This window comes from Ictalurus punctatus, chromosome 2 (assembly GCF_001660625.3).
Source record: "Ictalurus punctatus breed USDA103 chromosome 2, Coco_2.0, whole genome shotgun sequence".
NCBI classification, from domain to species: Eukaryota; Metazoa; Chordata; class Actinopteri; order Siluriformes; family Ictaluridae; genus Ictalurus; species Ictalurus punctatus.
The window spans coordinates 24,904,541-24,930,359 of NC_030417.2; the positions used below are offsets into that span (position 1 = coordinate 24,904,541).

The following is a 25,819-nucleotide window of genomic DNA, read 5'->3' on the forward strand; positions in this document are numbered from 1 at the left end:
TCAGTGTGTTGGGAATGGAAAACATGGCAGGAATCCAGTAAAGGCTGAAATTCTTGCTGATAACTACACGTACAGAGGATGGTGGCGGCGCACATACTACTGCGTCATGTGTGCACATCCTCAGAAATTAACACGCCGTGTCCGTGTGGTGGACTACCGGCGTAAATAGCGGAGGCAGTGTCGTACCATGTGACACTGTGTCCCCACCTGCACAAACCAACAAATGTCTCAAATCATGTGCTTCTGTACTAATCTAGATCGTTCTTGAATACTAACACTAACGGTTTTCCTATTACGGTTAGTGTTTGAATTTTTTTTTAAAAACCCTTGAACCTACTGAAAGGTCTGTTTTGAGTACCAGTCCTATGAAATTTCTAGAGTAGCTGTAATATGTATAGCCTAAGTGAAGGTTATCGATTTGAGATGAGAAATGTTTCGAAGAGAAATGTAGCTCGTCGTTCTTTTTAACATTGTCGTACATTACAGCTTGACTTGAAAACCAGATGGAGCTTAAGCTTCAAGCACAGCCAGACTATGTGCCTCCAAAAAATGTCATTATAATGTAGTAAAACCAGAATAAACACTGGCAGCTCATTTCCAAGATGGGGAAATGTATTACTTGTGAAGGGGATGAAGTTGGATGTGCAGTTAGTAATATTTCTCCAAGGCTGGTATCCAAACACAATTTATATAAAGCATTGAACTGTTTGAATGGCCTCGTTTACATAATGCAGTAATTACATTTTTGTCGTATAGCAAGCCAGGCAAGGAAATGGATGAACTGCCTTCATAGAAATGGATGTAATGCTCGCTAACTCCTGTGCAAGTAGGGATGTGAAGTAGCTAACATTGCTCTGGTGAAAAATCATTGGAGCTCAGAGGCACTCTTGACCATTTTCAGATAATTTAGTTCAAGCAGTTTATTGGATAAACCCACAGGTGAGGGTGCAATGCTACTCACCATCAACTTTCTACACTAGATGTCCAAACAAAATCTGTAGGTCTTCCCCAAACTGTTGCCACAAAGTTGGACGCACACAATTGTATAGAATGTATGTTGTACACGTTAAAATTTCCCATCCTTGGAACTAAGGGGCCCAAACCTGTTCCACTGAGGACAAGGTTGTTGTGGAAGAACTCGAGTGACCTGCACAGAGCACTGACCTCAACCCCACTGAGCACCTTTGGGACGCTGACTGAGCCCCAGGCCTCCTCGGATGACCTCATTGCCTGACCTCACTAATGCACTTGTGGCTGAATGAGCACAAATCCCCACAGCCACACTCCAAAATCTTGTACAAAGCCTTCCCAAGGAGGTTGTTATAATGGTATAAATCTGGAATGGGATGTTCAACAAGCACGTATGGATGTGATGGTCAAGTGTCCACATACTTTTGGCCATATTTTGTACCTAAACTCTTCTGGCCTCAATAGACTGTGGGGGGTGGGGGGTGGGGGGTGGCTTTGTGTACACGGGTGGGAATGGAAGGTGAGTTCAAGGAGTATGAATAGTTGTTGTTCACCTACTTAATGGCTAGAGCAACAATCTTGATTAATCTTGACTAATGCACCTTTATGTCACACAGATTCCCACTTTAATGCGATTAAAGAGTTTTGTGGCAGCTGTATTCTGGAGTATTGAATTAAGACACCCACGGCCTCGTGCTCTAACGCTGAACGGGAGCATGTGACCTCCCATGTGTTGATGTGTACCAGTAGTCCAGACTTGACTTTGCCTTGTGGCAGGAAGTGGTGGGTTGTGACGATGTTATTCTACCCTCTCTCCCTACATACTTGCAGGCCAACATCAGCAGTCCTTGTGGGAAGCCTTCTTCACCGAGGTGGTTTTCAAAGGCCAATTTTCTGTTATGCTTTGTGTGTTTTTCTGGTTTGCTTTTACATTCTGTGCAGTCTGTCTGCCGGGCCAGGAGGCACTGTTCTGCCCCCACAGATGATGTACCACCAGGAGGGATATAAACTCCGCGGAGTGTGAAAGCCAGTGAAAATAAGCTTGTGTGATGTATACTTTTACAGCGCATTTGAACATGAGTTCAAGGCAGGCTGCGTTGGCGTTCAGTGCCCTTAACTGTGGTAAAACATATTTGATCAAACAATCCCAAGCTATTGTTGCTAATTAAGCTTCATTATTTGTTCCTCGTCAGTTGGGGTGTAGCACTTTTGTTCTGCACATGGACATATGAGTCACAGTTTCCAAGACCGAAGAGTGATGCTGTTGCATGTTCATGCTGGTTGGGCTTGGAAGGCACATGGACCAAATCTTTCATTGTTGTACATTATCATTTCGCAGGTGCTTTTTACCCAAATGCTGCAGAATGCACAATCCAGCCTGAAGGTTAGGGACTTAAAAAGACAAATCCCAGTGAACCTGTACAGTGGAACTGTACTGTCTCATATTGATTATTTCCAACAAGCAAAAGTAGTGGTCTGTTATTAGGATATTTTATTAAACAAATTTGACCTTCGACACGAGTAGGTCTCATGGTTCGTGCTCTAACAACATCCAGTGACAGTAAAGTGTTTATTGCTGGTTTAAAAAAAAAAGATTTATTGATTTTATTTCAGGCAAATATCAGGACACTATTATTCCTACACATGATCATAATCGAACTTTTAAACATGATCCTACATTACACCGCATTTATTGTACCAAGTATTGACTTGTTGTGTTTTTTTTGTTTGTTTTTTTTTGTCATAGAAATGTGGCTGTTGTGGTGTGTTGTCTGAATGCACCTGTTGGGGGACGGAGTGTTTGCGGTGGTTATTTTCCACATGGTTAACTTTAATAAGATCAGCTTGTCTCTGTTCCAAGACGAGAACTGTGTTGTCTGCATGCTCTGTCAGAATGTATCTTCGTGCTTAAATAGGCAACACAAACCCACTCGTCTACCTGCAACCGGCTAGTTAATAGTAATAAACGGTGAAAGCCAGACTTTCTAAATGTACAGTTTTAGAGGTCAGATTGTGGTGGGAGGTTTATTGGTAGGCTATAAATGGGAAACAGTGGGGATTTGAAAAAAAAAAAAAAGCCTGCAATGTGCAAACTCTATTGTGTTCTCTGAGCTTTCTGACCCATCTCCAATATTCCAGACATTTCTGTGGGTGTCTTTCATGAATCTAGACAATGGCAACATGCACTTTTTTTCCTGTCAAAATTGCAATCACAGTGTGTGCCAGTATAAAAGAAATGTATTTTTTTTTGTCCCTCATTTTTTCCATCATAGGAAGCAGGTAGTAACTTGTATTCATTTTTATCAAGTGCACATGCAGGTACAGTTGCAATCAAAATGATTTAACCCCAATTGCAAATCAGGTTTATTGTCAAAATTTTCATACTTTCAGCTGTTTGCAAATCAAAACAAAATCAACTGAAATAGTTCAACACAACGAATGCTCCAAGTGGTTTCCCCAAATTCAAGTAAAAATGCAACTTATAATGATTTCTCCAGTATCAAAATTATCCAACCCCCTGAATAGAATCCCTCACAACAGCACAAATATGCAAAACAGGTGTTGTCTCAAGCACAAGTGATGCAACTAATCGAGGGCTTCATTAGTTGCACCAGTTGTGCTTAAGCTGGAACACATGAAATACCTGAACTGGCTAGTGGCAGAAAAAATATGAAATACCTGGGCAGGGCAGAAAAAAGAAGCTATCAACAGCTGCAACCAGATTTCTGAGAAGGCAGGTTTTGAAAAACCATCGAGTGACTGCAAAAAACCTGCAGCAAGGCTTGGTGGTCACATGCACTGAGGTTTCAGTGAACACAGTAAGGCGCGTACTAAACGCAGAAGGTTTCCATGCCAGAACTCCAAGCCGTGTGGAAGGCAACATGGATTCAGTGAAATATCAGGAAATCCTAGGAGAAAACGTCATGTCGTCTGTGAGGCATTGTCACAGGACACTGATCTCAAGCATACCTCAAATTCCACCAAGGCTTAGTTGCTGAATAAGTCCTGTTAGATTCTACAGGTACAGTCACCTGACTTGAACCCCATAGAAAATCTCTGGTGGGATTTGAAGAAGGCAGTTGCAGCATGCAAACCCAAGAATATTACTGAACTGGAGGCCATTGCTCATGAGGAATGGGCTAAGATTCCTCAGGAACACTTCCAGAAGCTATCCATCTCATTTGCAGCAGGTTATACAGTGAGGGAAAAAAGTATTTGATCCCCTGCTGATTTTGTACGTTTGCCCACTGACAAAGAAATGATCAGTCTATAATTTTAATGGTAGTTGTATTTGAACAGTGAGAGACAGAATAACAACAAAAAAATCAGAAAAACGGATGTCAAAAATTTTATAAATTAATTTGCATTTTAATGAGGGAAAAAAGTATTTGACCCCCTCTCAATCAGAAAGATTTCTGGCTCCCAGGTGTCTTTTATACAGGTAACGAGCTGAGATTAGGAGCACACTCTTAAAGGGAGTGCTCCTAATATCAGTTTGTTACCTGTATAAAAGACACCTGTCCACAGAAGCAATCAATCAATCAGATTCCAAACTCTCCACCATGGCCAAGACCAAAGAGCTCTCCAAGGATGTCAGGGACAGGATTGTAGACCTACACAAGTCTGGAATGGGCTACAAGACCATTGCCAAGCAGCTTGGTGAGAAGGGGACAACAGTTGGTGCGATTATTCGCAAATGGAAGAAACACAAAAGAACTGTCAATCTCCCTCGGCCTGGGGCTCCATGCAAGATCTCACCTCGTGGAGTTGCAATGATCATGAGAACAGTGAGGAATCAGCCCAGAACTACACGGGAGGATCTTGTCAATGATCTCAAGGCAGCTGGGACCATAGTCACGAAGAAAACAATTGGTAACACACTACGCTGTGAAGGACTGAAATCCTGCAGCGCGCGCAAGGTCCGCTTCTCAAGAAAGCACATATACATGCCCGTCTGAAGTTTGCCAATGAACATCTGAATGATTCAGAGGACAACTGGGTGAAAGTGTTGAGGTCAGATGAGACCAAAGTGGAGCTCTTTGGCATCAACTCAACTCGCCGTGTTTGGAGGAGGAGGAATGCTGCCTATGACCCCTGGAACACCATCCCCACCGTCAAACATGGAGGTGGAAACATTATGCTTTGGGGGTGTTTTTCTGCTAAGGGGACAGGACAACTTCACCGCATCAAAGGGACGATGGACGGGGCCATGTACCGTCAAATCTTGGGTGAAAACCTCCTTCCCTCAGACAGGGCATTGAAAATGGGTCGTGGATGGATATTCCAGCATGACAATGACCCAAAACACACGGCCAAGGCAACAAAGGAGTGGCTCAAGAAGAAGCACATTAAGGTCCTGGAGTGACCTAGGCAGTCTCCAGACCTAAATCCCATAGAAAATCTGTGGAGAGAGCTGAAGGTTCGAGTTGCCAAACGTCAGCCTCGAAACCTTAATGACTTGGAGAAGATCTGCAAAGAGGAGTGGGACAAAATCCCTCCTGAGATGTGTGCAACCCTGGTGGCCAACTACAGGAAACGTCTGACCTCTGTGATTGCCAACAAGGGTTTTGCCGCCAAGTATTAAGTCATGTTTTGCAGAGGGGTCAAATACTTATTTCCCTCATTAAAATGCAAATCAATTTATAACATTTTTGACGTGCGTTTTTCTGGATTTTTTTGTTGTTATTCTGTCTCTCACTGTTCAAATAAATCTACCATTAAAATTATAGACTGATCATATCTTTGTCAGTGGGCAAACGTACAAAATCAGCAGGGGATCAAATACTTTTTTCCCTCACTGTAACCGCAAAAGGGTGCTCTACTAAGTACAAAGATGCTTGCCATATAGGTGTTGAATAATTTTGAAACTGGAGAAGTCATTATAAGTTGCATTTTCAGTTGAATTTGGGGAAACCATTTGAAGTATTTGTTGTGTTGAACTATTTTAGTTGCTTTTGTTTGATTTGTTCATTGCAAACAGCTGTAAGTCTGTACATTTTGACAGTAAACCTGATTTGCAATTTGGGTTGAATAATTTTGATTACAACTGTAGGTCTACCAGTTCCATCAGTCAGAAACCAATCAGCATTTGCATCAGTTCTCCTAAAAAGTCTCCTGAAAACCTCCCCTAAGTGGAAGCTGATGTGAGAACTTTACTTGTCTACCATAATGAGATGTAATGCTCCTCCATCAATCATAGAGACTGAGAGAGAGAGAGCATCAGAACAAATCGCAGCATTCAGGGGCAAGAGCTAACATGCTTTTTCTGCTTGCCTGGTCATTTATAATGGTGTAAGTGCTGTACTGCTCGAGCTGTATTTACATATTTATTTGCATTACTTTTATTCATTTGACTGATTCATGTCCAGTTTTGATTCTCAGATTTGAGCTCACGACACCCCTGCTCACATTCCAATTTTACACTTAGAAGTTATTGCGCTTATTGCACTGGTGATCTTGTAATGGCAGACTCCGGCTGGCTAGAGCCTGAGAGAGTCACAGATCTAATTAACAGTTTAGTCTTACTGGAACTACTGGAAAGGGTGCTGATAAGGCCGCTTGGTCCCGCACTGATCCTGTGGGGCAGCTTAGTGTGCGACAGCCCTTCAGCTCATCTCATCTTCTGTTTGCAATCTGTCAGGTTTACGGAGCTATCTGTCTCCCCCCCCCCCTTTCTTTAACACTCATTTGAACAGTAGCTTGTGCCTCTGTCCTTGTAAGATTGTGTATGTCAGTCTAAGGGCTGTAGACTACTTGTCATTCTATGCAGATGCTAAATTTTGAGTTCTTGTTTGTGTTCCTGGTAAGAATACAGCATTATTCAATCATCTCATTAGACCTCTCAGTTGTTTCCTACAGAAAATGAGGTTGGCGTGTCCAACGTAGTTCTGGTCGGAGCTATAAAAAAGAAACAACTCAAAGTAAACATGCTGTGCCTCAAGGCTGCCCACCATTTCAGTGGGTTTGCTGAATCATTTGACTCCGTTCGAAAATGTCTCTCGGGCAGGCTTGGGGCGTAACGGTATACAAAAAAAAAAACTGGTAACTATAATCCGTTCCAGTTACATCAAAAAACAAAGTAATCAGAATGCAAGTACATTTTGTAAAAAATGGGAACACTATCAGGATTACATTTTTGTAAGAACTTAATCTTTTGATATAACACTATAGACAGCTGCTTGATTATAGTTCTCGTTCTCTCTTGCCAGTTGTGACTCATGTGAGCAACCTCCTGGTGTTTGCGCAAATAAATTCTGTGCAAAGTTAATTTGATAGAAATTAACACACATTGTTTTCTGAAATGCTTTTGTCATCGTGATCTTACATCCTCCTTTTTTCCTGGACATGTCCTTTTTTTTCAGACCTTAAAACGAGTCTAAATTTGAGAAAATGTCTGGGATTCGTCTTTAGTTTCATTATGATGTGCTTATGGTCTAATACTGCAACATGTGTGCGCATGTTTGCATTGCTTTAACCCCTCTCTGTAATTCCCACCTTCTCACACACCAGCTGGTCGATTCTAAAAGGCTTGCAGCAATTATTGACCAAATTCCTGCCTCTCAACCATTAGCCTACTCTCAGAGAACGTTAAGCACTGTTGTGTATGGCATCGAACAGTTGCTTGACAGTAGCAGCAAATGACAGCTGTCTTGAGTCAAAACGATGCCCATGGCCATATAAGGTCATTTTTAATTTCATGTTATCACATTGCTTCGTATTGCATGACCATTCAAATGTGTGAAGGATGGCAGACGGGACATAAGGTATACTCGTGGCATCTAATATTTTATTTTATTCCATGGACATTCAAAAGAATATAGGAAAATTTATTGATATATATTTGTGATGCTAATAGTGTGTCTTTTTCAGTGTTTTAAAGTCTGCATTCATAGTAATGTAATACTGTTTTGAACACTATTAAGCTCCCCCAAGAATATGGTTAGCCGCATCGGGGACAGTGATCTTTTATTTATTTAATTAATTTAAACAAATCCAAACATTGAACATGTATTTAAGCTCTAAATAAGTATTTTGGATCACATTGCTTTTCTCATGACTTTATTTACATATATGGCCTTGAAGTAATCCTAAAGTAATCAGATTATATTACTTTCATATTGTGATACTTGGATTAATTTACTGATTTACATTTTTTATGAAGCAATTTGTAACCGTAACGGAATGCATTTTTAAAGTAACCCTCCTAACCCTGCTCTTGGGTGGATGTGAAGGATGTGGGTGATGATTTAGTTTCTTTCATGATTCTAGACAAATGGATTCTTTCACTTTTCTTCTTGTTCTTGCTTTGCCTCTAGCGCAGGGAGCGGCGATCTAAGCTGCCTGATCACAACAACCAGGATGTGAGGAGAGACTCAGAAGCCAGGGGGCAGAACGCCCTGTCTGGTGGTTACCATGGCTGGGGGAGGAAGCATGACATGGAGCGGTCTGTTGTCACTCGTCCCCTCAGGAAAGGGGGAAAGCGAAGACCGAAGCCCTCCAGGATAGAAACGCAGGGCGTTGGAGCTGTAGATGCCGTCGCCCCGTACGATCCATCCAGCAGCCGTAACTTCACTGATACGAAGGGGCAGGAAGGAGGAAAATTTCCACCCGGTGCTCAAGGAGAACCAGGGAGCGTCGATGGCGCACCCCAGGTCCCAAGCAATGACTTTGTGCCCAGCTGTGAGATCGTTGGGAAGGACGCTTTGTCGGCGCTGCACCGTGCTGGATCACGCCAGTGCCGGCAGGAGATCGCCAACATCGTGTGCAAACACCAGGCTGGAGAGCTAATGCCACAGGCTTTACCTCAGTACTGCACACAGCATGGTATTAGTAATAATAATCAGTTGTTTTAAAGGCTAAATGGAAGAGAAAAATAAAATAAAAGTTTATAGACTAATATAAAAAAATAGGCAGATACAATAGTTTTCTGTTGGATTCTGTGTCTTATAGTCCTGTCCAGTGCCGGCCAGCAAGCTGACATTATAGACAGCGATTTGTCCAAAGTGGAGAACCCAGTAAGGGTGGCATTCGTGCTGATGGTTCACGGTCGCGCCGTGCGGCAGCTGAAACGGCTCCTCAAAGCCATTTATCACAAAGACCATTTCTACTACATCCATGTGGATAAAGTAAGTTCTCCGATTCTATTCCCCACTTTCTGTTTTGAAGAAGTTGTTGCTTGAAATCAGAACAGCTGTCTTCATTGCTACACTGAGATACCTGAGATAGATAGGCAATAAAATTGTGAATTAGACGTTAGTGTTTATATGTACCTGAATGGATGTAAGGGTTCTTTCAGAGCACCTCCCAGTTGAAAAGTTAGTGTCAGAGAAAATCTGCGGTTCTCACAGAGAGAAATAGATGTGCAATAGTTTCGGGTCTAGGAGTTCCTGGTTCATCGCTATGGAGACGTCTGTTTTTTGCACCTTGGTATACTGTTGTCTGCCAGCTGCTTTTTCAAAGTTCTCGTGGTTCTAGGGAGATCAGGATGAAACCTGAAAAACACCAACTCTTCAGTTAGCTGAGGCATTTGGTTATAGCTTATGGGTTTGCATTGGCTCGGCTTGTTTATTTAAAAAAAAAAAAAAAAAAAAAAAATTCAATTTTCAATTATTGTCAATAATATAAAATGACTGGTTTTCACAAAATATTCTCAGTGGTAGTCTTGTGACAGCATGACAAAGCACTTCTGTGAGTCTGCTAAATGATGTAAATGGAACAAAATTAAGCGACAGTGTATTCCATATTTATGAAAGAGCAGTAATCCATGCAAATTATATGATTTGAAGTCAGTCATCATGTCGAGGTTTACATTAGTTGGTTTTCTTATGCTTAAACTTACACACACTCAGGAGCATGAAAAGGATAGGTTTTCAAAATGTAATGAAATGCTCGTACGAACAATTTTACGAATAAAATCAGTTCATATCCCGCTTGATAAATGAGGCCTACTGTTTCTACACCATTAACATGTAGCTAGTAGGACGGCTGTATTAAGATCTGTGGGGGTTTTTTTTTTTCTTTTTTTCAGCAAGGACCAAACTATGCCTACCTTTTGTAGTGTAAAGTATATAGGCTTCTAATGATACAGATCTAACTATACAGTTTTCAATCTGAGTATCAGTGGCTGCTGCTTTGTAGAATTTTTTGAATAAGGCTGTTAGATAGCAAGTGATAGCTGACTACTTTCTGGCAGCAGAAAAAAAGCAGTGTTGGAGTGGGCTGCATGTTCTGAAACCGCAGAAAAGTTAAAGCAGATGTAAGCACCGCTGCATGCCTAGTGCACTACGCAACCATGTCTAACCACCGTATCTCCTACAGCGCTCCAACTACCTGCATCGTGAAGTTGTGCACATGGCTGAGCTTTACTCCAACGTGAGGGCCACCCCCTGGCGCATGGTCACTATCTGGGGTGGGGCCAGTCTGCTAAAGGCCTACTTGCGCTGCATGCAGGACCTGCTGTCCATGCTCGACTGGAAATGGGACTACTTCATCAACCTCAGTGCCACAGACTTCCCCACCAGGTCAGTCACCAAGCACACACTGCACAAATGTTTTAAGGATTAGATTATTCGAAAGTTGTAATCCGTAATTGATTTTGTTTTGACATCTGACATTTGACACATTTTGTACTTTTTTGCAAAGTTCACCTAACTTTCTGGAAGCTGTCAATCAAATATGTGCTCAGAGATAAAGCGCTGGTGTCTGTGGTGCCCCAGGCTATGTTAAATGGGATAAATTGGGGCTATTGGAAAACTCCCAAAAAACCAAACTCATAATTGCAGCTCAGAGGTTGGTGTAAACTGCTTTTCCCAATCAGAAGGTGGGAATTATGGGTGCGTTAACCCCCCCCCCCCCCCCCTCCCCAAATGAGTGTAGTGTAGCTTTGAAGTGCTCGAACTGCATTTGCGGCGAAGTTGCAGTTACAAAGAACTTGTAATTCCTCATGTATAACTGATTTAAAAGAAAAAACACTGACACTTCTACTCGTCAACTTAGGGTTGTCCTCTCTGCTACCAGTGCCTTCCCCATTTACAGAGTGACTTTAAATCAACATTGTCGCTCACACTGTGAGCAGTGTAAAAACCACTTTCAAATGAGTTTATAGCAGTATTGGCTTTAGATCAGTTAATATACAGACACAGTACTTGGTTAAATCTATAACACTGACCATAATCACTGTTTTGAGAAGTTAATCATCAACATTATCGTTATCACTAACGCTAGCCAGCTAGCTTGTTGCTAAGCTGCTCGCTATTATCTGCTGGCTGGCTTGTCACTAATCTACTCTATATTGTCCGCTGTTGTTGTTGTTGTTGTTCTTTAGTTCACTATAGTAAAACAGTACCGGTAGCCACTCCTTTTCCTTCTGTTTTCAGGCTGTGGACATTGTTTATTTCGATATTTTAAAATCGCGATCAGGGAACATATTGCACACTATCACTGACTACATCTTTAATGTGGAGGTTATATATTATGTGTTATATATATTTTTTATATATCATTATGTCCATTGCCACAAACTAAATAAATAACAAAAAAAGTGCCACAATGTTAATGCTAGCTAACAAAATGTTAATAATGTTAATCCATTGGTCCAGAAATGGCACCTTGTTGGTATGTTATATTTTAACAATAAATGTTATATTAAATACTAAAACAACACAAAAACAAACTTTTTTTAAACTTAAAAGCTTAAATGGCCTAAATGTAAACAGCAGATTCTCATCAAACAAAAACAAACATCTTCTATGCGAATTTCAGAAAGGAAAAAAAAAAAACCCTGGAAAAAAATACTGGAACATGATTGGCTCTTTTATTTTGCAACGCTTGTACCCGCAGGTCACATTTTCTAATGGGATTTTCAGCTCCCTTGTTTCTTAAAACAACAATTACCAAGGTTTAGAGTGAGTTTAAGGAATTCACCCAAACATTTTCTATGATTTATATTGTATATAATAGGCGTTTAAGTAGCGTAGACAGTCCTTACGGACTCCACTGGAATTCAGTGAGCGGAAGTTTTCTTTAGACAGGTGCGGCATATTTCTGAAAAGGAAGCGCAGGGGTATTTTATGGCTGAAGCTCTTGGCCATGAGATGCATTGGTGTGAAAGCTGTCTTTGTGCTGTTGTGCAGTGAAGCTGGCAGATCTCTCCCTAGTTCACATTTCACCGATCATCTCCACGTTCATCCCGCATTGACTACTGCAATTCCATCCTGTCGTGGCATCCCTAATAAACTACTCGACCGGCTCCAAATAATCCAAACCTCTGCAGCAAGGGTCATTATATGCTCCAAATCAACCAGCCATGTAACACCTCTACTCATCCAGCTTCACTGACTTCCTGTTGCCTATCGAATTAAATTCAAATTTCTGCTTCTCACGTTTTAAGGCCCTACATAATTATGCTTCCACTTACCTCACTAACCTCTTGGAGAAATGCCATCCTCCTCAGCAGGTCTACTAGCAATACCGGACATGAACTTTACCACCATGGCTGGAAGAACCTTTAGTCACATTGCTCCTAAGCGCTGGAATTCACTTCCCCGTCACATCGCAACTGTGAATCCATTTCAAGATTCTTTAAAATCTCACCTCTTCAGGCCTGCATATTTTCTATAACATTGTTACATAATAATACTTAATTATAATGTGTTTTATGTATAATATAGTGTTGTGTGTGTGTGTGTGTGTGTGTGTGTGTGTGTGTGTTTTTATAATAATGTTTGTGTTTTGTGAATTGTATTTGCATGTTGTATTTGTGAAGTGACTTTGGGTGTAGTTATCCCCCCCCCCGGACCCATCAGAGGCTTTCCGGAGCGTGATATAATCCCCACAGCCGACTGCTGTTCCAAAAAAAAATAAAAAATTTTCTAGCTCGATGCACACAGAGACATTGATGAGCACTAAATCCTGTCAGCAGAAGATAAATCCATTTAGGGGAAGTCATCATATTCACCTTCTAGTCAGCTCTCTTACCTTCCATCCCTCTTTCTTTTCTCATATCGCTGTGAAACAGGACCAACGATGAGCTGGTGGCTTTCCTCTCACAGAACCGTGACAAGAACTTCTTGAAGTCTCATGGCAGAGAGAATGCAAGGTATCTGCTTCTTTTTTTAAAATTTTTTATTTCTTTCCTCTCAAACATGCAGATACTATCTGTATAAAACCATGTACTAGATTCTGTTAGAAGCTAGAATCCCAAAGCTAGGGATGTCACATTCTTCCCAGATTTTCTCCATAATTTATGTATGGCCAATTCCCACCCATCAGGAAGCTCAGCTTGTCACACGTCACACCCCATCAGCTACCAACTAGGGAGGGAGAAGGCTATCGCGTGCATCTTCCGAGGCACGTGAAGCCACTTGATCGCATCTTTTCGAACTGCTGCTCATGCAGCGGTGTAACATATTCGGAGTAAAGCGTTATCTGCTAACTTCCGCATGCATGAGTTCACATGGCCACTGTGATTGATGGGGAGAGAGATGCCACCCTCCCTCCCTGAGGGCAAGGCCAGTTTGACTCTCTTGGAGTCCCAGCCACGGATGCTGGGCTCGGGACTCAAACTCGGGATCCAGTAGGTGATGGGGTGAATGCTTTTCTGTTGCGTCACTCAGGAGCCACAATTATGTTTCCATATAAATACTGCTAATCAGTAAACACACCATTAGTTCTCAGTTAATTTCTGGATATAATTGCTGAATCATCACATTTCAATCATTCTTAGTCAACATGAATTGTCAACACTTGCATTACTTCAGAATAGTTTAAAAATATATATATATATATATATATATATATATATATATATATATTGCTCTTGCACATAGTTTCCTGTCCAGTAGCTTACTTTTTTTCAGTAATAGCTTTTATATACTGTATTTATAAACATTTAGGTCCTCTCTGTGTTATAGAAATGTAATTTTCATATGCGGATATGCTGGTGCATTTTATGCTACTGTAATATAGTAACATAAAGTTAACAGAAAAAGTAGTTCATTGCAACTATGACAGTAACCATTGGATAAAAAGTTTATAATCATGATTGGAAACTCTGATTTTAAACAGTAAATCAGTGTTTTATGACCTAATCTCTGTTACTCTATTGTGATCATGATTACCCTGGTCAAGAATCTCCATGGGGAGGAAAAAAATTTCCCTTGACAGAAAAACAGGAAATAGAAAAGGGAACCAATGTATTCGAAAGTCTAAGGGGAGCTGTTAGGGAAGTCGCTAAACTTTAATGCAAAATGTTTAAGTGCTTTCATGAATTCTTCAGTTAAAGGTGTCTGTTAATGAAGCTTCAAGTTCGTCTAAGTTGAAATTTTAGAGGTGGGACTGCATTTTTATAGAGAGTGGTTATGTGATACTAATGTAGTGCGGGTCTGATGGTGTGTGGATACTACAAAACCTCTGGTACGGCATAAGTAATCAAATTACCTTTTACTCTGTTGTTCCACTGTTTGGAAGTAGGGTCTACTACTCCTCATCAGCTAATCATGTGGCAGCAGTGCAATACATAAAATCATACATATACAGGTCAAGAGCTCCGGTTTCAGAGTTCATCGAACATCAGAATATGGAAAATAATGTGATTAGAGTGACTTTGACAATGACAGAAGGTCTGGGTTGAGTATATTAGAAACTGCTGAGCTCCTGGGATTTTCACACACACAACAGTCTCTAGAGTTTATACAGAACGGTCCAAAAACACCTGTGAGTGGAAACACCTTGATGATGAGAGAGGTCAAAGGAGAATGGCCAGACTGCTTCGAGCTGTCAGGAAGTCTATGGTAACTTAAATAACCCATCTTTTACATCCATGGTGAGCAGAAAATCATGTCCAAATGCTCAAAACGTCAAACCTACAACAGCAGAAGACCATTCCTGATCAGAATCCACTCCTGATCAGAATCCACTCCTGATAGTCAAGAACAGGAATCTGAGGAATCAACAAAATCGCACCGTTGAAGATGGGAAAACGTCACCTGGTCTTCATGGTTGGATGTGTTGCACTGCTGCCGTGTGATTGATCGAATGGATAGTTGCATGAATTAGCAGGGGTACAGGTGTTCCCTGTGAGTGTACACAGTTCCCTGTGAGCGTATAGTTGTAATGTTTTAGATTTCCTGTTACATTCTGCCATATTTTAATCATTTATTCAGCTCAACTACTGCCTATAGACTTCCATTGTAAGCAAGTTTGAAGTCAGCATGTTTTCTGTTCTTTTCTCAGTACAGCGAAACGCGGCTCTGTTAATCTGTATCATCTCTGCTTGTTCACAAGGTTCATTAAGAAACAGGGGCTGGACAGACTCTTCCACGAGTGTGATAATCACATGTGGCGGCTGGGCGAGCGCACCATCCCAGAGGGCCTGGAGGTGTCTGGTGGCTCCGACTGGTTTTCACTCACGCGCCGCTTTGTGGAGTATGTGGTCAGCTCCAAGGACGAGCTGGTCACTGGGCTGAAGCAGTTCTACACCTACGCCCTGCTCCCTGCTGAGGTGCTTTAGTCTTTCGTACTGAAAAAATAAAACTAAAAACTCAACTACTGTTTTGGTTTAAAAAGTGCAGTCTGTTGAACTGGGTGCTCGAGAAATGCACTACCAGTGCAACATTTTCATCTTAAGCTGCGTGCTACATTCAGTAACCTGACTGTTTGTCATTCCTGTTGCACCACAGTTATTTGTATACAAGCTACAGTAGTGTGACTTCTCAGTATAGACTTTAAATACATCAGTATTCATTGTTTAACATTCAGCTTAAAGTTGTAGCATTTACATGCAATAATGCCACAGCAAGTAGTAGATTTTATGCAGAACACGGTGTGGTAAAGCTTGCTTTATATTATAGTTTGTTACAGAAGAAAATGAGAAATCACAAATTTACTGAGGTCTTGTGCTAGTATAGAGAAGGTATGCATTCGTCCTGATAGCAATTCCATATCTGGCTCCAAGTTTCTTTCTCTGTGTATTTTCAAATTCATTTTATAGGCTAGAGTGCAACTAGCCAAAGCTAACCCTTTCCAATCTTGCCTCTTTGGTTTTTCAGTCTTTCTTTCACACAGTGTTGGGCAACAGCCACATGTGCGACACGCTAGTGGACAACAACCTGCGAGTTACTAACTGGAACCGCAAGCTGGGCTGCAAGTGCCAGTACAAGCATATAGTGGACTGGTGCGGATGCTCTCCCAATGACTTCAAACCTGCCGATCTCATCCGAATTCAGGTCAGTGTGGTGAAAGTAGAATACCATTAGTATTGTGCTTGTTGAATGAAGAAAGCATCACAAAAATATGGCACTATGGTGTACAATTAAGTATTTTATATTGCACTTTCATAAGCATTGAAAATGTTACAAACTGCAACAGTGGATAGATGTATATTAGCCAACCGGGGTAGTAACAGTGGCATCAAGAATGAGAATAGCTGAGAGCTTTTTGGACTAATGCACCGTGGGATGAAAAGTGGTCCTGAGCTGTTCCAGTAATATCTGTAGTGGACTAACATTAGCAAGAATTAAAGTCCAGTCCATCATCCTCTTCTCCATTAGCATCTCCATAGAGTGCAACTGTTGTCTTGCTATGTGCTGCCATCATGACAAGATTCATCAGTTAAGCTCGCACCCCAGTATGAAGCTATGAAGAACAGCACACTGGCTACTGTGGTCTGCTGGAACAGCTGGAGGAGCATCTCTGAATTATGTCACATACGTGCACTCTGCATCTGTTCCATAGATGGAAATGGGTGGTGGTGGATTTTTTTTTTTTTTGGGGTGGGGGGGGGGGGGGGGGGAGGAGTTCACCATCCGCTTTTGTCTAACTGACATTAAGCTGGACGTGATTATCTTTACCCCAGCCAACAAAGCTGTCCATCACACTCCTGTACTCCTCTTTCTTCCCTTCCCTCATGCATCCTATAATCACCACGTGTCCCTCTCACAGCATGCACTATTGAAGATGTGACAGTTTTACTGGCGGCAAGCGGCCCAAAGGAAGCCAAGCCTGCCAATAATTTGATCTTAGTTAAAAAGGCAGAAAGTGTGAAAACTTTCAGATGACATTAATCTGGAACAAAAATAGCCGTGCATTTGTGTTTGTGGCTAAACGTAGGTAAGGTAGGGTGCACTTTTTTAAATGTTGTTATACCCTGTGTAGGGAACATTTGCGATGTCTTTATCCAGAGCGATGCAAACACAGTGAACAGTTTGAAATTTTATGTGGCCAAATTTTTTCAAGAATGTAACTTGGCAATCAATATTACTACTTAAATTGCTAGACACTTGAATCAGGATGATTCTATAATGATTGTGCTTGAGAAGGCAGTGGCTCACATGGTACAGGGGCAAGAAAGGTCACCGAGTTCCCCACAGGTATTTAATTATGGCATAGCTTGCACGCTAGTGTAAAATATCACGGTTAATTTTGCCCATCCGACTTGTACTTTCTGGCGGAAAAGCACATAGCAACTATAACTTGATAGTAAACATCGTACATGTACAATTGTAGGGTGTGCATGCTGTTTTTTTTTTTTATTAGATTATTTAATAGGGTTGTAATGCAAAAATTTGATGTAGTGGGAATGTGCAATTCACATCAGGGGAATCAGCATTCTAGTAATTATGCATCTAATGCAATTATGCTGTTTGAACACCAGAGGTCCCATTCTGCACACCTCGGACGATGCTACAGAGTTCGTTGTGTTTTTAATCGATCATTTTCCGCAGGTCTGAGACTTTGCTTATTCAGTCCAATTTCTGGAAGAATTTATAGATATTTATTTTTAGGATATATGAACCTGTACTGCATTTTGTTTACAATATTAAATCTGTGTTTAATGATCAGGGATGATAAATCAGAGATTTAATCATAATAAAAGGAGTTTTTTTCAGTCAATCATTTTTCTTCATTTAAATTTTGTTGAAAATATGCGGAGAATTCGAAACATGAAGCCAGTATCATGAATCGAATCGTTACACCCCTATTATGTATCTAAGATTCCATTTAGTAGTGAAATGTTGTCGATCGCACACTGCTGTCTTTTCCCCCCTGCAGCAGCTGACACGGCCCACGTTCTTCGCCCGCAAATTTGAATCCACAGTCAACCAGGAGGCCATTGATATTCTTGATAGCCACCTGTATGGGCACTACCCTCCAGGCACTGCGGCACTCAAGGCCTATTGGGAAAGCCTGTTTGAGCGGGAGGAAGGTGTGGGTACTCTCAGCGACGTGGCACTCACAGCCTATATGTCTTTCTTCAGACTTGGTCTCATCAGTCAGAAAATCATGCATGAGGCCTGCAGGTGAGACTCCCAGACAACGAACTCCGAGCTACTTAAAGTGCTCCTGAAATCAAAATTGGTGTTTAGTGTTATGGACATCCATACGGTTGTATAGCTTTTAAAAAAAATTTTGTAGTCCTTTTGTTTGATCACTTCGGGGGAAACCAAAAAATTATTTATACCTAGGCATGATTGTCCAAATCAATGCTCTCTAGTACTATCCTGTATGTTCAGACCCCCCTGAGGTGGGTCTTGCTCTACAGTAGTAGCTTGTATTCAGCCCATGGATTGTTGGTGTGTTTTTGGCTGTGTGCCTTCCTGCACAATATTATACTCGTACAGAATAAGTAAAAGGTTCTCATTATTCTTTTCACTGTTCTCCATATGTAGCTAGCTCTCTAAGGTGCCGTCAGGTTTGTTTAGCTTCTCGAATGCTATTGGCTGTTGTGTAAGCCAGGCAAGCGGTTCAAAACGACAGTTCTTCACTCTTACTTTCTGTTTCAGAAGGAACTATGTGTTACTACCCAGTCTAGATCGGGCCACAACACACAATAACTATTTACAAAGGTGACTATTAGTGTGTTAGTTAACCAAAAAAATATGTACATTTATACACAAGTGTACCACTCGATTCTTAATGGGGCAGAGCATAAAGTCAATAACAGGCAGATGGTCATACATAGGCAAAATCAACATACGAAAAGCACTTCTCACTACACAAAGCAACGGCAATGGGCTGCCACGGGATGGAGAGTGACGAGGCTTAAGTACACTTTTGATACATGCAGCCAACCAATCCTATTGCACAAGGCTGGAGCAGGCGTGGACAAGATGTGATCATCCAGTGGCAAGCCGGAATGTGACGCATACAGTAGGCTCCGACATAGACACACAAATGGCACAGTGTTATATTCTCCAGTGTATTTCTGTTTGCTCTATGTCAATATATGGAATCAAGTAACAGCTAAGAAACTATTTCATGGAGTCTATAACTTCTTTTTTTTTTCCGGCCATAGTCAGAGCAGACATTTTACTTTTTAACTAAAACTAGACCGCTTATTGAATAAATGCTGTAAATTCAATTTAATATTGATGTGCAAGCTACACTGCCTCAGATGGAGCAAACACTAGCAGTAGTGCTACCTTATGCATTCATAACACTAAGCCTTGGTAAAGCTTTAACTCTGTTAAAAAATAAATCATAAAATTGATGAATAATTATGAAGTTTAATGTTTCAGCTTTGTTTTTATTTATTCATCCACAGTAATGCTTTCCTCTCAGGAAAGAAAATTGAGCGATTGAACACACACAGTAGCATGTTCAACTTTTGCAATCCAGCAGCCTCGTGAGTTAGTTCTGTAGATGAACAACAGTGCCACAGCATCAATTCATACTTTGATCCAAACAGGCTTATGTGTAATTTTCTTTAAATTCTGTTTATTTTTGCATTATGCCAAAGCAAATAATTTAGCAAAATTTCAAGCTTTTTTGTTTTAATTGAATAGGTTATTACATAAGTATTCAAATTGAAGCTGCTCTTGCCCATATTTCAAGATGATACCCAGTCCCTCCAGGATTTCGGGATTTTGCAATTGCAGAAATGAGCGCAAAATCAAGCAAACTCCGCAATATTCGGAGAAGTTTGCCATTTTTCAAAATTACTGCATATTTGGGAGAAGATGCATCATGTGACATCATTACAACAAACATTCAGTCAAAACCCTCTTCGATTCACGGTCATCGAACATGAGTACATCTAAAAGTCCCATTTACCAACAAACATCACTGCGAAAGATTGTGCAAAATAATTTTGTGCAATTGTACTTTTGCCAATTCAAGTCATTTTCCTCAAAAAATGCATAAAAAACTAATTGTAAAAAATAAATTTGGTTGTGAACTGATTTACCATTAATATAAATGTGTTATTCGAGTTTCAGTACCTCAGAGCGTACAGGACTGAACGTTCTTTCCAATTCGGGTTTCAAATAAGTAAAATATGCTAATAAAAACTTCATGCCATGCTTTGTTATAGTTGAGTCAGTGCGAGTCAGAGAATGCAATATTGAGGTCCCTCGTCTCTGACCAAGATTATACAGCATTCTCTGACGCATCACGGGTGACTACTGCTGACTCAATCACAACAACATTTTGCATGTTGCAGAGGTTCTGGTTAGGGCTGTCACGGTAACTACTTTTGTCGAACAATATATTTTCCCAGAAATAATTGCAAAAATGTCATTTTGATTGTCATTTAAAGACCATTTTATGCCACTGATAGAATGATAATATAATGGCATAATAATACAAGTACATCCTTTAAACGAGAAATGAACTTCTTATCCTTTTTGTCCTAAAATTCACTTATTGGAATTGGAACGTCTAACAATTAGCCACATTTTAGTAGATGAGAAAATGCAAAAATTAAACCAAATTTTCTCACGTTTTCTATACTAAACTTGTATCGACAAAACATGTGAAAACTTGATCTCCTGAAATAACAATACAACAAGTACAGTAATGTGAATTCTTTATGCTTTAGTTGTTTTTTTTTTGTTCATGTTGTAGTGCGTTGTTATGGAAAGAGCGTATTCACAACATGACTTACCATTCTACCCAGCGTCTTACTTGCGTTTAAGTTCACTTGTGCTTTCGTGTCATTTTGTGCAGAAGCAATTTTATTATTAGCTTTATGTAGTGTATATGTCTGATTACTCGTGTGTGTGTGTATAGGTGTGTATGCGTTTGCGTGAGTTAATTAACCCGCTAGTAAAGCACTTCAGTTTAACGGTGTTCATTCATTCTTCAGCTTCAGATTAAGCGGCTGAATCTCCGACGTTATCGTCTATGACTGAATTGTTTCACACTAGAACTATTCTTTCTAGATTTTTCTTCTTTAGAAAACAGTAATGCATTGTTAATATCTTGCGTGTAATTTTTTCAGCAGTATGTTTTAGTTAAAATCGGTGCTAGTGCTTGCAAATGTTCGAAGTTCGAATTTTAATTTGACAGCCATAGAGCAGATGAGACCAGGGACAAGCAGTGTGAAGGGCTAAAATGCTGGTGACATTCATCCTTATGTAAACACAATGGGCAATATTGAGGTCAGCAAAAATTATCAAAGTCGTACATTAAGTCGATAACGTAATTACATGGCGGGCCTAGTTGCGGTGTGGTGCACTGGTGCGAACCTGCACGCATCCTACAGTGACATAGTTCGTGTAGCTGTTTGAAACCAGCCTCAATTCTTGATACGAGTTTCCTTTAGTTACCCAAAATGACATGATCCGACCTTAAATGTGCTCCTTTTTTAAAATTTCCCACAGGTTTGTGCCTGTTGGATACCCCGTATCTGTCCTCCTCTATTTCTATGATGACCGTTTCCAGGGTTACCTGGTGCGCCAGGAGGCGAAGAGCATGGCATCTGGGAAGAAGGAAATGCTGGAGGTGTGGGTTGTACCTCAGGCCACACTACAGCTAGAGAGCAACCTGAATGAGTTTGAGAGGCTAAAGAACCTTGAGGTGAGAGAAGGCAGTAATTAAACCTGCATGGGAGTATACAATCTGTTCTAGCACTATTCCAAAGCCAGAACTATCTATACCCTGGTGTATCTTTGTCTGTTTCCTATCACTCAACACTACCCATCCTTAGACTTTCTTTTGTTTGAAAATGTAAAGGAACAGCTTTTCCTCTGACTGACATTGAGGACTTTTTGCAAAAATGCTAAATAAACAATTGTGCATGCTTTGTAACTCTTGTATTGTAGAGTCCCTGTGTAGAAACGATAACATCTGCATCTAATAAGACAGACAGAAATGCTGTTATAGAACCTTCTGACCGATCAGATTTTGAGAATTCAACAGTGCTGTTTTTTTAAAAAAAAAATCCTTAGTGTTTTATTATTATGTGCAAGATCAGTGTTTCCACAGGTCCCAGGTAAATCTGTGGAAGACTGAGTTTAGCATTACCTTCCCAGTGAACATGAACTGACCACAAACATCCTTGGGCGTCCATGACAGCTCCAGTCTGACTTAAATAGACCCATAAATATCGTTACTGTGAGATTTTCAAATATCGTCTCTATGCCTGACTTGCATTTGATGCACAGCGGCCTGGGTTTACATAATTTGCGCACTACTGAGAAACAGGCCGCCCCGTTTAGAACGCTGCAGTTTCTAAATTTTATTTTGGCCAGGTAGGATTGAATTACATCCTGCTCCAGATCCACAGCAATCCCATAATTCTGTGTACTGGAAGGTAAAACATTGGAGAATATTGTCTCTTGTAGTTAACATTTTTAGCTTTATTAACATTTTCATTTTAATGCCACGGTTCGTTTTTGCTTAAAATGTCACTCAGTTTGTTAAACATGTTTTTTTTTTTTTTTTAATGCAATATTGCATTAAATACTGAATTCTGTCAAACATTTCACAGTTATAGTCATAAATGTTCCCTTTAAAAAAAGAAGATAGGTTTTAAACAAGTATTTGTTTCGGAGTATAGTAGGGGGGAAGTTAAGCCTGCTTTGTACCTTGTCGTCCCTCAGGTGGGAACAGAGTGGGATCCCAAGGAGAGAATTTTCCGGAACTTTGGTGGCGTGATGGGCCCTTTGGACGAGCCAGTGGCGGTGCAGAAATGGGCTCGTGGCCCCAACCTCACAGCCACCATAGTGTGGATTGATCCTGCTCAGGTGGTAGCAGCGTCTTACGACATCAGCGTGGATGTAGAGGCGGAGTTTACACAGTACAAGCCGCCGCTGCAGCGTCCTCTCAGGCCGGGAGCATGGACGGTCCGTGTGCTGAAGCTATGGGAGCGTGTGGCCGAAGCTCACTTTCTGGTCATGCCTCTGGCTTTTAAAGGAAAGGAGCCGTTTCGCAAAGGTGAGAGGGCTCAGGTTAAAGAACTTGTACAATAAAGCGGTTTAAATGCCAGTATATATTGAAGTAATGTTGAGGTAATTAGGTGTGGCATGATATAAGTCCACATTGTCTTTGCTGTTTACTGTTGGTGGGTCCATCACCACTGTTGATACCGTTAGTCTCCTATACTGTATAAGATCTCTCTTGTATGCATTTTAAAAAGTGGTGAATCAGTCAATTATAAGGACTTATTAGAATGAATGTAAAATACAAAAAAAATCTCAAATAGTCTGTCACATACAGAAAAATGTTTTGGATAAACATTTCAATATTTTATGTTTTTCATCGAGAACTCTTGAGATTCCTAATGTATGAAAGATATGGGCTCATTATAAAAATGAGCTTCACTGATACACACTTTAGTCAAAAATTTGTGGACACCTGACCTTCACACACACTTGTGGGCCTTCCCTAAACTGTTGCCACAACATTGGAAGCACACAACTGTCTAGAATGTCTTTGTAAGCTGTAGCATTAAGATTTCCCTTCACACAAACGAAGTGGTTGAAACATGTTCCAGCATGACAATGCCCCTATGCACATCCATAAAGACATGGTTTGCCAAGGTTGGAGTGGCTGAGCTCAAGTGCTCTGACCTCAACCCACTGAACAGTTTTGGGATGTTCTTGTAGCTGAAGGGGCAAATCCCCACAGCCACGCTCCAAAATCTTGTGGAAGGCCTTCCCAGAGAATTGGACGTTAACATCAAGTGGCGAATAAATTTGGAATGGGATATTCAACAAGCACATATGTATGGTGGTCTGGGGAAACCTGTTGGATGTTGCTGCAGGTAAAAACAGCCCACAATGACGACAAAAAAAACAGATTTTGGAATTCTGGCAGTAAGTCTACGTTCATATTACCAGATTGACATCACCCAAATCTGATATTCTGCCCTAATGGGTTTGACATCTGATGTTTCTGGACTGTGTGGACACATCTTCTCAAATCAGACCTGAGCCACTTTTGCATGTGGTATTGTACATATCTGATAAGCAGATATGTCTGTATGTTGATTTGATCTGAAGAAAACATTAGAATACTGTATACATCACAACTGATTTAAAGGAAAGAAGTGTTAATTTGAATACTGTTCATGCTATAAGCTGCCATGTTGATTTGACATCACTTGTTGAACTCAGGGTTGAGGGTACCACCCCGAAGGAATTCTGATTGGTTTTCTTTTCTTTCTTCCCCCCCTCCCCCCCCCCTTAGTCGGGGGTTGGAAAGTTATTATTTTTAGTCGATTGCAGCAGAATGTGCATTTCACTGTCATTGTCATCGTTCTGTGTCAGAAGCACACAGCAAAACAACAATGGAGGACAGGAACTGCAGCATCAGTGACTATATTCAGTGGAAGCATGGGGAAATTGGTGATTTACTTGATATTTAAAGAAATGAATTGATTGCTGCGGAAACTTATTATACTGTTTGAAACAAATGGCAAAGCGTGGCCAAAAACCAATGTGGATACGATGCCAATGACATACTCTTAGGTGTAAATAGTGAATTCTTCCACAGTGCAGTCCTACCATTGCTGCCTCCTCTCCTGTACCCACACATCATTCGGTGCAGTATTGCCAACATATATCTGCAAAAGCTAGCCATCTGGCCATTTTTCGCCTTCTCGACCTGATCGAGTACGACTAACGAGCTGTTCGCCCACCTCCAAAGCAAACTGCAATGCAGACTTGAGCTAATATTGCATTCACTTGTTGCTTTGATGTTACTATGATGGATTGTCTCATAAATGTTTATTGTAGTTCGTGACGCATGTGAGTCGTGCAAAATCCACGTGCGCGCACACGGTGTTTCAGGGGACAGGTGCATCTACATTAAAAGACTGATATGGACAGTTACAGTTATAAGCCGTTAAAGGTAGACTGATCCTATTTGAGCACAAAATCAGATTTGTGTAATGGAGCTTGTAATGTGAATGCAGCCTAGTATGCTTTGGCATCTATACTTTAAGAAAAAAATGACAAGGTTACTTTTTAGGCTTTGGGCTACTTTCTAATCTTGACTATCTGCCCACAAAGATTATGATGGATATGAAGAAGCCAGTTTACAAAAAACACATCGATAAATGCAGCCAATCTGCCTAAGAAATGTCTAAAACCTTGCTGGTTAAGTATGCTTTTCTCAGCCAGTGAATGTCTCGATTTGATTAAGTTGTTGGACAAATATGTGCCTTAGTGAAACAGACAATAGTCCTAATCAGTTTGTAATCAGAAGAAACAACAGTATGGCTTGTGTTTAAATGCTGTGAATGACTTTGACCCCAGGTGGTGGATTATAATGATGATGATGATGATGATGATGAATTATGTTTTGTTTCCCATTGTTAATTTGGAATTCTGTAAAAATAAAAAAAAAATAAAAAACTTCTGTAAGTAGATTGTGAAACTCGGGGTAATCATCAAATGTGATTTTCTCCCATTTCACTTTTGGGGTAAATCATATTTTAAATTAATTTGACATGTGTTTGAAATGCATGCAAAAAAGAGAGGTTTCAGTTCTGGAAACCTTGTAGTTTTCAAAATTGTCCATGTGTGAGTTTTTCCCAGGCAAGCAGATATATACTGATGTTTTTAAAAGTTTGTCAAGATATGTGCTTTTGAGTTGTGTTCTATTTTTTTTTCTCCATCTCACAACT

The 25,819-nt window shown here is 40.6% G+C and overlaps 1 protein-coding gene across 2 annotated transcripts in view; it reads left to right on the forward strand.

The window, feature by feature from the left end:
- xylt2 (xylosyltransferase II) overlaps window positions 1-25,819 on the forward strand; it is a 32,885-nt gene that overhangs the window by 3,868 nt on the left and 3,198 nt on the right. Inside the window, exons 2-10 of one of the 2 annotated variants that reach the window (XM_017456490.3) lie at window positions 8,286-8,793; window positions 8,920-9,095; window positions 10,288-10,490; window positions 12,986-13,066; window positions 15,253-15,469; window positions 16,017-16,193; window positions 18,019-18,266; window positions 21,570-21,765; window positions 22,791-23,124. In XM_017456490.3, coding sequence (XP_017311979.1) covers window positions 8,286-8,793; window positions 8,920-9,095; window positions 10,288-10,490; window positions 12,986-13,066; window positions 15,253-15,469; window positions 16,017-16,193; window positions 18,019-18,266; window positions 21,570-21,765; window positions 22,791-23,124 — 2,140 coding nt within the window. The remainder of the gene's footprint in view (window positions 1-8,285; window positions 8,794-8,919; window positions 9,096-10,287; window positions 10,491-12,985; window positions 13,067-15,252; window positions 15,470-16,016; window positions 16,194-18,018; window positions 18,267-21,569; window positions 21,766-22,790; window positions 23,125-25,819) is intronic. The other variant, XM_053674291.1, reaches the window with a different exon arrangement.